The sequence below is a fragment of the Nuphar pumila genome, chromosome 4 (genome assembly GCF_984573655.1).
Source record: "Nuphar pumila chromosome 4, dmNupPumi1.hap1.1, whole genome shotgun sequence".
Taxonomy (NCBI): domain Eukaryota; kingdom Viridiplantae; phylum Streptophyta; class Magnoliopsida; order Nymphaeales; family Nymphaeaceae; genus Nuphar; species Nuphar pumila.
In genome coordinates, this window is record NC_143252.1 from 32,822,366 (window position 1) to 32,833,786 (window position 11,421).

At 35.5% G+C, this 11,421-nt stretch overlaps 1 protein-coding gene across 1 annotated transcript; it reads left to right on the plus strand.

Moving 5' to 3' along the window:
- Positions 1-837: 837 nt before the first annotated feature.
- Positions 838-8,133, plus strand: LOC149839885 (uncharacterized). The gene is made up of 14 exons (XM_090002870.1): positions 838-966; positions 1,172-1,261; positions 1,384-1,506; positions 2,444-2,611; positions 2,750-2,836; positions 3,018-3,151; positions 4,803-5,282; positions 5,373-5,498; positions 5,604-5,858; positions 5,964-6,068; positions 6,228-6,425; positions 6,505-7,498; positions 7,764-7,837; positions 7,965-8,133. The coding sequence occupies exons 1-12, from the start codon at positions 946-948 to the stop codon at positions 7,289-7,291; spliced, it is 2,574 nt and encodes an 857-aa protein (XP_089858996.1). The 5' UTR covers positions 838-945; the 3' UTR covers positions 7,292-7,498; positions 7,764-7,837; positions 7,965-8,133.
- Positions 8,134-11,421: the final 3,288 nt, after the last annotated feature.

Below are 11,421 nucleotides of genomic sequence, written 5' to 3' on the forward strand. Positions count from 1 at the left end.
TGCATTATGGGTCAATGGTTTTGTTATAAAACCATGATTTTCTCAATCATGCAAATGAAAATTTGACACATTGTGAACTATTGCATTTTGAAGAAGTTAAGAAATCTGCTTATGTAAGGAAATTAAACTATCTATAACATGTTTTTTACTAAACAAACTATATGAATCATTGTCCACAAGGGTTGACACATAAAAATATCAACAAAACGTGATGGAATAAGATGTTCCTATTAGAGAGTATGGTACAGCCGAGGGTACACAAGGTTTTCCCATGTAAAATGCATGTTTTGACCTATCTTAATAACATCTGATAGTGCCATGTAAAACTCAGACCCGGATCCAAATCCACTTCATTGGATTCAGACTTATTGCATAAAATTAGGATTCGGATTCGAATCCACGGCAACCCAAACCATATCAATTTGGATTTCTTAAAACTAGGGATGTAAACCCAGCGAGGCTCGGTATGATCCAGGAAATACTGAGCCCAACCTAATCGGATCTGACTTAATTGGATACGAGTTCATATTCAAGTCGGATGAGATCATCTAAAACTGAATCCATATCTGACCGACTTAAAATCTGACATATAATGATATACATGTTCCCGTTCGGATTCTAATTGAATTCGGATCTTAATCAGTCTCGGAATGGGATTTGAATGCAAAATCCAATATCGAACCCGGATCCGATTGTTAATTGGATCCTACTTTAGCTACCGGATATGACTAATTGGATTCAGATTCGGATTGGGTCGGATGTCAGAAAATATCCGATCCGTTGACATCCCATCCGTACTTAGAACTACGTTCTCTTCTTCCCTTCACTAAAATATCAGTGAAAACAAAACCCTAGCCTTTCTACCAGAAGGAATCTCTCTCTCTCTCTCTCAGAAGAGTTTTCTCAGATTTCCGGTGGCCAAAGCGTGCAATCGAAGCCGCGAAAATGTCGGGTGGTTTCTTTCGAGTAAGAATAATCTTTGCGATCCTTCCTTTTTCTCTCCGATTTCGTGTTTCTTTTGGCGAATTTTAGGTCTTTTTCGATCATTGCCTCTCGAAAACGATTGATCTCTTTCGATCGTGGTTTTAGTTTTGCATTTTTTCCGTTAAGGCTTCGGCTTCGTTTTTCTTTTCATGGCTGAATTTGAGTCGCTTTCCTTTTGGGATTCTAGGGCACGTCGGCCGATCAGGACACTCGTTTCTCGAACAAGGAAGCGAAGTTGCTCAAGTCGCACAAATTCGCGCCGGAATTAGAGCATCTGGTTCGTAAATTGTCTCGACTAGACCTCATATGTAGATGATCATCACGCAGTGTTCTTTTTTCTTTTTGGGTTTTTTTTTGGAGGGAAATTACGGTGTTGTGATCGGAAATATTTGTGTTTAGGTCGATATGAAGAAGGTAAAGATGGACGTCATCAGACCGTGGGTTGCAAACCGAGTGACTGAGCTTCTTGGTTTCGAAGATGAAGTTCTCATCAATTTTATATTTGGACTACTCGATGGAAAAGTAATTATACACGTTGTATTGTCTGTTTGTTTATGCCACTGCGCTTTTCTTGATTCATTTTATAAGGCTTCTTCACGGTTTAGTTTGTCACGATACTTTTGAACTGATTGGTGCTTTTTTAGAGCATTGCTCTAGTTTTTTGTTGGCCAAGTATCTGAAAAATGCCTATTTTTTGCAAATTTCATTACATAGCGAAGAAATTTATTCATGAATCATTGTAACTTTTGGTTACTTCACTATCCATCGGTGAATTAGCTGACTGCTTCCTTAGTTGTCAAAGGCGGCGCGCTGCCTAGGCGACCTAGGCGCAGCCTAGGCTTTTTTTAGAGCCTAGGATTTTTTTTTGGAAGTTTCTTTTTTTAAGAAGGCATGCCATTTGTTTTCTTTGAGAAGAAGAAGAAGAAGAAGAAGAAGAAGAAGAAGAAGAAGAAGAAGAAGAAGAAGAAGAAGGAGAAGAAGACATGTTATTTGTCTATTGCGTGTATTATGTCTATTTTTGAGAAGAAGAGGAAGAAGAATAAGGCATATTGTTTGTCTATTGCTTGTATTATGTCTATTGTTTAAAAGAAGAAGAAGAAAAGGAGGAGGAGGAGGAGGAAGAGGATTATGGTTATGGTTACGGGGAGGAGGAGGAGGTTATGCTTATGTAATATAATTGCTTTACAGTGTTCAACGACATATTATTTGTCTATTGCTTATTGTTGATTGATTTTATGTTGTATACATGTTTCTTATTATGTTTTTTTTTAAATTTTTTTTTATTTGGGCTATCGCCTAGGCCTTTTTAGGGGCTCATCGCCTAGGCTCCACCTAGCGCCTATGACAACTAAGACTGCTTCTGATATTTGATTCCTGTGAGACGATGTTTGAGAAATTCAATCGCTAAGAACTGCTATGTATTTGCGTTCTCTAATTGATACATTTTATTTTTTTGAAGAATGTGGATGGGAGACAGATTCAAATCCAGTTGACTGGGTTCATGGAGAAAAATACGGGTAAGTTCATGAGGGAGCTATGGAGTCTCTTGCTTAGTGCACAGAAGAACATTAGCGGTGTACCTCAGCAATTCTTGGATGCCAAAGAAGAAGAAACCAAGAAGAAGAAGGTCCCATTTTCAGCACATTATTTTCGACAATTAGTCTTCTAAAATATGGTCATAATTATGAATAGTGTTAAATGAAAATTAGGTCGGTTCTCTTTAACATGAAGTGTTAGTCATCTTTTTTTTCCCCATGGATTGTAGGCAGAGGCTGATCGCATTAACCAGGAAATTCAGCAGAAGAAAGAGAAGGATAATCAAGAAATGGAGCGGGAGCATAAGAAGAAGCTGGTAATGAATAGATAGTAGTATTATTTTTGAAGTTGTAATGTAGTATCATTTGCTCTTTTTTCCCCCATTTCAATATCTTCATCTGTTCATTTGTATTTGACATCATTTTTATTTCTTCTGCATTCAGCTAGCCTCTCCAATATTTTGGGTTCATATCCTTGTTTTCCTCAAACTGCTGTAGGATGGTGAGATGGATAACTCAGGGGCCAAAATTCATGCTTCTGATGCTAGCTCAAAGCATTTGCTGCCGAAGACTTCTAACTCTCATGTAGAAGGCAGTGAAATAGAGGGGCATAAATTGCCTGAAAGAGAGGGGTTAGATACACAACTTCTCCATGCCATGTTTTTTCTTGTTCTTAAAAGTTTGGTGGAGCTTTAATACATCTTCATCGTATGCGTGCTTCAGTTTCACTGGATTATTTACCCTTTAATATGGTCTAGTATACATCATTAGGTTATCACAATGCCACATTTTATTTTTCCTTTAAAATTATATATTATTTATAATTAATTCATGCTTGGACAGTGACTTCCCAAGGTAAAAGGCATACACAAGCACATAAAAGAAGAATGAAATATTGTATGTGTTTAAATTGCTCACTTGATGAGGTTTAACTAAAACTTTATGATGCTTATCATGTAAACTGTGCTTATAAATGGATTGTATGTCAATCATGGATTCTCTTTGTGGTTGTCAGAGTTTGGTGAGCATTGATCCTTTTTTTACACTTCAGGTCGCACGATACCATATCATAGTAGCGATACATTGATCAAATAGGATCCAAACATCATTTATCTACCATTTCATGGGAAAATTTTGCAAAAAGATGGAAGTGAATTCAGTGAGAAACTTCCATTGGATTGCATCTTTGCAGCGGTTCTTGAATGGTCTACAGCTAGATCAATATATCATTGTTGTATTGTAGAATTTGTTATGAAGTTTGGGTATAATTAGGGCATTTTCTTTTTCCAATTATTGCACACTATGTGGGTTAACATTGGTATTTTAGTGTATGCTATGTGATGTACCAAAGCAAAGTTCAATCCTGGTGTTGTTAATTTCAAGGTCACCAAGTATGTATTTTTGTGGACCATCAAATTGAAGGGTCTATCAACATAGATGGAACATGTTAATTAATAGGGTTTTCATATCCTGTCAAAGCTAGAATTTCTGAACATTGCAGGAGCATATCGAAGTCCACGGTCCACCTGGGTTCTACGTGTATCAAGTGAGGAATCCTAAGAGTGTTCTGCTTGAAGTTTTTATCATTTGTCAGGTTGATATATTTTTAAAATTTAAATTGAAAAATCTTGTTCTGATTCAGGCTCTTTATTAATTTTGCGCAGATTGCATATTTGAGTGCTTGGCAGCGCTTGGCTGTGTAGGATACCTGATGCCATAAATATATGCAAAATAAGCTTGGGCAGATTGCATATTTGTTTTTCAATATTCATTTGTTTTCCTCCATTTGTCTTCTTATTTTCGAGTAAGACCTTTGCAACAAGTTCTAGTTTTAATGCAGGAAAAATTTTGAAGGTTGAATTGTGGTTTGTGGATGTACTATAATGCAATTTTATATTGGTAAACCAATATAAGCCATCACTATGTATTTCATGATTTTTGGTGCCATCTAGTCTATATACGTGTACACTATAAACAAGTTTAACATGTTTTCTCTTCGTAAAATTTTGAGAATGTTGTGAAATGTTTGCAACTGCAATGGTCATTCTTTTATAACTGATGAGCAGAGTTGTCTGCCAAAAACTTTTGTTATATTCTGTTTTTTCTTGTTCTGTGGGTTTGTTCATCTCTCTCTCTTTCACGCACACACACACACACAAATGCACACATTTATGTGTTTGTATGGTTGCTGATTTCGCCTCATGTTTCATTGTGGTTCTGTTCTTTTTTTTTATTAAACTAATTATCCGCCTTACCATGCCATGAACTTTTTGTTGGTTCAAGGTCTACCTCTTCCAGTGAAAGATATAGATCAAGAAGCATGTCGAGATCACCCAGACATCAAAGACACCCTCTTTCTGTTGACAGGCGCTCTTATTCTCCAGAACGTTCTCCACGTCGTAATCCCTCACCACATTATGCTCGGTCACCTCCAAGACGCAGATCACCTTATTCAAGGCGTCAGTCACCTTCGCCAGTAAGGCGTAGGTCTCCAACTCCTGTTCGACGTAGATCCATGTCCCCCTTGCGCCGTAAATCTCCATCTCTTTTGAGGAGGAGGTCTCGATCTCCACGGCAGAGGTCTCCTTCGCCTGTGTGGAGGAGGTCTTCTCCTGCACGATGGAGGTCTCCTCCACCTCGTCGTAGATCTCCTCCTTCCAAAAGGAGATCCCCTATGGATCGATCCCCAAGATACCATAGAAGGTCTCCTGTTCGGTCACCCAGAAGACGAAATGTGGAGGTTTCTCCCCGCCCAAAAATCCGGTAAGATGATGAGATTTTCAAGTAAAATTTTGCTTGGTTTCTTGTTGCTGGACTATTAATTAACACATTGTCACAACCATACATTCTCAGGAGTCGAAGTCCATACAGAAGTCGCAGTCCTCCATACAGAGGTCATAGGAGCTTGAGTAGAGGGCCTAGTGGTCGTGTCAATGGTTCAGAATCAAGAAGATACAGAGATGAAAGAAAGAATCATAGGTAGTGCTATCCTCGTGCAGCCCCAAGTTGTGCCATAAAGGGTCCTGTTTCATGCATCTTCTCTTAATATTTATTTATTTATATTTTTATTCCCAACTTGTGCAGGGCAAGTGGAAGAAGGTCCCCAGATGTCCATGCTCTTGAGAGAGATGAAAGTGAACGTTCTGGTGGGGGGCGCAAGGTTTCTGGATCTTCAGTGTGGCTTCCATATACTTCTTTGAGGTCACCACAACGTGATGTGAAGTTGAAACCTGATTCCTCTCATAAAGTCTCTGCACCGTCACCTGTGGAAGATCCAATTCATAGTCAGTCTGAATCACCTGTGTATGCACGAAACACGAATTTGAATGAGGATAGGGGGTCAGTTTCTGATCTTCTCTGTGGTTTCAACTCTGCACCAGTTTTGTTAAAGTAGTTTTGCTGTTAAGCTATTGACGTGTATTTGAGACACTTCTGTTTTCTCAGTGAGCCAGATCAACATGAGAACTCTAAAAAGCTTCATAAGGAACGAAGGATTCACCATGATAATTCAGAATCAAGTGCAGAAGAGCAAGCGATCTTACCTTCCAGGTTTTATTTTACGTTTAATCATTCGTTTTGCTGTTTTTGATTCTAGGAGAAATTCCCCCTTGTGAAATCCTTTTGCATGCATTTTTTCAAGAGACAGACCTTCCATCTCATTCATTTGCTCACTTCATTCACCTTGATGCTGATAAAATACATTTGCAGAAAAAAACCGAGTGATAGGATTGATGCTCCAAAAAAACCAAGCAAACATTCAGCTAAAGTTCATAGCAGAAGTGGGTTTCCTCAGACGAGTGAACTCAGGGAACATTCTCCTGCAGCATTATTAGTTAATTCATCATCCAAAAATCGGGACCTCTTGGAGTTATCTGAATCAATGAAGAGAAACCAGAGTCCGAGGAGGTGGTCCATCTGTAGCTTGGTCTACCCTGTATCTTTTCTTTTCTTCAGCTTGTTCTCTGACATTATCTTTTGATGGCAGGAGTGTTGTTTCTTCTCGGAAAGATTTCCTTAAGAAGCAGGCTCAACAATCATCTCATATCTCTGAAGAAATTGAATATGGGCCTGGCAGGTTAGAGCAAACTGCTTCTCGAGAACATGCTCTGTTGAGGCAGCCATCTTCAAGGCGGCATACTAGGGATGATTCATCTCCAGAAGAAAAGTATGCTGATGCATACATGGATTCAAAGAAAGTTTACAGAAAAAGAAAGATGGATGAAAAAATTAGATTGCCATCTGTGAGTAACAATGATTATAACTTGGAGTACAAGAAGAAAGAGACTGAGAAATCCATGAAGAAGGTGGACCATGATCAGCATGGGGACATATATGAGTCTGATGTTGAGGAAAATGAGAGTGCAAGATATCATAATTTGGGCAGCAAAAAACAGAAGAGAGAAGAGGGTGACAGAAAACATGATGGCGATGATGATGATGGTTCACAAATTGATGAGAGGAAGGAAACAAAAAGGAGGAGGAAGGAGGAAAAGAGATTGCGGAAGGAGGAGAGGAGGAGAAGGCATGAAGAGCGGCACCGGAGAAGGGAAGAGCGGCATGCAATAAAGCTGAAGGCCAAATCTACTGTTACAGTTTCTTCTGACTTTGAAGAAAATCACAAAGGCGCTGATCGGTCAGATGGTGATGATATACATGAAAAGTCTCATCAAAGTGATTTAGAGGAAGAAGAATCAGAGCAAAAAAGCCTTGAGATTGAGCTTCGAAAGAAAGCTCTTGAATCATTGAGAGCGAAGAAGGCTATTGTTCACTAAATTTGTTTTCAGAAGCATTTTGAACTAATTTTCTTGTGTAGAACTATACAGAACTGTTCTGTGTTGTGAAGAATGTACTCTGTTCTTTCCTAGGCCATTAATTTGATGTATTCTGTGTTTACTGCTGACAGTTAAAGTTGATAGCGACGATTTCCTGAGATATTGAATGATGCAACCATTCCCAAGATTTCCCTGCTGGGCTTTCGGGTAATGTCTGCCTTCTGATTGTTGGTGGCCATTCTTGCTGCTCTCTATACGATTTTTTTGTTGGCCATATTCCTTAAGAATGGGGAACATCTAAGTTCTTATTATGCCTTGTAATATTGAATTTTAATGATATATGCTATCAGTGCACAACCTGTTGTGATTGTCAGTGAGTTTTACATGGGGAATCCTTAGCATGTTTGCAACAAACTGACTTGAAGGCCTAATATATCATCAATACTAAATCATATTTGTCATTGGTTGATAGATGAAAAATACTATGACCTAGGTGCGTTGGTTGAGCAGAAGTGTGCAACAACTGCCTGTGATGCCTTTTATAAGGTGAACCATTTTACAGATGCTTTATGGGATTTGTTCAGAGGAGGGATGAATTGGTTATTTTGCAGTTTTTTCGTGATAATGTAATTTCTTTGCATGGAATACTGGTTTAACATCTTGTTCTTGGCAGCTTTGATGGTCACCCTGGACCTTATTTTAATATGTACATCAGATCATGTGAGCTTCAGTCTTCATCTTGTATTCGTGCTGATATCAGCGGTTTGAACATCTCACTCATGTATGTATATATGTTAATTTCTTAATAAAAGAAATAAATAATTGTCACCCATTTCTCTGTTTCTTGTTCTTAACTGCATTGGCAGTTGGAGTGGAAGTTCACAATGTGACTTTGTGAATGAGCAGTCTGATAAGTGGTCTTTATTTTTCACCATTTTTTCTAAAATTTTCTTTGGTGGTTTAATTTTTATTTTTGTTCTGTTATATATTTTTTTCTACTTCAGCAAATCTGGCTGAAATGTTTATTTAATTGGAGAAATTTCAGAAACGCTATAAAATTTCCACATACTGTGTTGAAGGAGATCGGATGATGATTTTTGAGCTCCTAATAGTGATGGTATTCAGTGTTTACATCAGCAATCATCTACAAGAGCATGAGATACAATGTCAAAACTGAAACTAGTAACCCCTTCACATCTCGAGTTCGATTTGCAATTCAGAAATTAAAATGAGAAAAAGGAACTGGAAATCATGCATGAGCACTCCTGGCAAACTTTTATAGAATAAGATATCGTATTGTATCGTAACAAAATAAGATATCGTATCGTATTGTAAAAAATCGTAAATTTTGAAAAAAAAATTTCAAAATTCTAAAAAAATCAGAAAAAAATAACATTTTTTTTAAAATCATAACACATAAAACAATGATGAAATGCTCAAAATGCAACCATAAAATCACATGTGAAGCATTTATGTCTCTACTTCATCAAGAATCAAATCTCACATGAACAATAGTAATGTCTTCAATTAAGAACATGCCACAAGATTCATAAAAAAACAAAAAAATCAAGTTTATGAATACTTAACAGTTACAAATTACAATACATAACCAAGTTTTTAAGAAGTATACCATCAATGATTATCATTATCTTCTTCTTGTTCGTCATCTTCTTCTCCTCCTTCGACATTTAAATCATCTCCAATATAAGTGGGGTCTACGTCATCTACATATTGAGCTCCCTCCATGTTTATCCATTGCAATGTTGTGAATAGCGTTGAGGCGTAGCGAGGCATAAGACCCGCTCACGAAGCGAGGCGTAAAGCGTAAGCTTCAAAAAAATTAGTAAAAAAATCAACAAAAAACAAACAAAAAAAATGCATCATTTATGTGCTATTAATGAATAATTGGATAAGGTAAAAAATCTACACTAAATTATAAAATAATAGTTCACGAGAAATTAATAAACATAAGAATGAAAAATAAAGTGAAACTTACAATGATACAATTGTCAGAGTTGTAAAACATAATAGGTCACCGATAATTCTTGTTTGCCTACACCAATGTTATAAAAAAACGCTCCTTGAGGCGCAAAAGGCGTGCCTCAACTTGAGGTGCGGCCCTCCGTGCCTCAAGGCGCAAGCCTGAGGCGCAAATTTTTTTTTTTACAACAAAACTTTTGAGACATAATAAAAAAGACTTTTGTTGGTTAATCTCATATATTTTCCAGTTATTTCAGTTATGTAATAAGTTTCTTAGTATATTACTATATTTTAACTTTTGTTGGTTAATCTCGATATTTTTCAGTTATTTCAGTCACTTAATTAGTTTCTTAATATATTTTAACTTTTATTGGTTAATTTCATATATTTTTCAGTTATGTAATCAGTTTTTTAGTTACTTTTATATGTTAATCTCATATTTTTTAGAATAATCTCATATATTTTAACTTTTGTAGGTTAATCTCATATTTTTCAGTTATTTCAGTTATGTAATCAGTTTCTTAGTATATTTTAACTTTTGTTGGTTAATTTCATATATTTTCCAGTTCTGTAATCAGTTTTTAGTTACTTTTTTTTATATGTTAATCTCATATTTTTTAGAATAATCTCATATATTTTAACTTTTGTAGGTTAATCTCATATATTTTCCAGTTATTTCAGTTATGTAATCAGTTTCTTAGTATATTTTAACTTTTGTTGGTTAATCTCATATATTTTCCAGTTATGTAATCAGTTTTTTAGTTACTTTTATATGTTAATCTCATATTTTTTAGAATAATCTCATATATTTTAACTTTTGTTGGTTAATCGCATATATTTCCCAGTTATATTAACGGTTTTTTAGTATATTTTTTCTTTTATTGGTTAATCTCATATATTTTCTAGTTATGCGATCATTTTTTTAGTTACTTTTATATGTTAATCTCATATTTTTTAGAATAATCTCATATATTTTAACTTTTGTAGGTTAATCTCATATATTTTCCAGTTATTTCAGTTATGTAATAAGTTTCTTAATATATTTTAACTTTTTTTGGTTAATCTCTTATTTTTCATTTATATAATCAGATTTTAGTTAATTTTATATGTTAATCTCATATTTTTAGTACTTATTTGAGATTTTCTATTTCTTATTGGTTGTTATTTCATTAATAAAACATTTCTTTATTTATTTGTATTTTTAGATATATTTTTTTTATAATTTTTATTAGTTTTCAATTTTTTTTTGAGGCTTACGCTTTACGCCTCGAGGCTTACGCCTCGCCTCGGTTTCTGGTGGAGCGCCTCACTACGCCTCAACGCTTTTCACAACACTAGCCTGCACCTTCCTGAACAATTAATCGGTTAAAAATATGCCAATGATCAAAAGCACAATACCATACTCAATAGAAAGATCACAAAATAGATGCATACATAAAGAAAAAAAACAAATTTCATCAATGAATACAACATAAATAAATAAATGTGTGAATTGTCAAGTAAAAACATATACAATATCAACAACTAGAGTTATTAAACATAGCAGATAATACACTTTAGAAATTGAAAGTGCAACACAATTTTTAAGTTACTGGTGATATACATTCAATATTCATAATTTCATATGAAAAACAAAAGTAAAAAAACCAAATCTCCAATAAAAGTTTCCACCATTGTAACTTTGGGGTCTCATGGCCAAATGAGTTCCACCAATCTTTAATTATATAGCACTTTCTCATTGGTAGGTAACTATGCATATTGTTTTTAAAAGACAAATAAGGAGCTTCTATGTCCCGCATTTACAAGTTTTGCAACTTCATATCTCACTTTCTATAGCATTGTGTGTCACAAGAAAGAGTTGAAGGTTACGTTCTTCAAATGAAGGGTCTCATGGCCAAAAGAGTTCAACCAATCTTTAATTATATAAGCTAAAATTGTAATGACTTGATCGAAATTCTGGAGATAAGAACATAACCTTTAATTCTTGTGACACACAATGTTATAGAGAGTGAGATATAAAGTTGCAAAACGTGTAAATGCAGGACATAAAAGCTCCTTATTTGTGTGCTTTCTCATCAAGTTGAGCACTCATGCATAATTATATATGTATCTTGTGATACATTTTGCATTTTTTTTACTCTTAAACATGC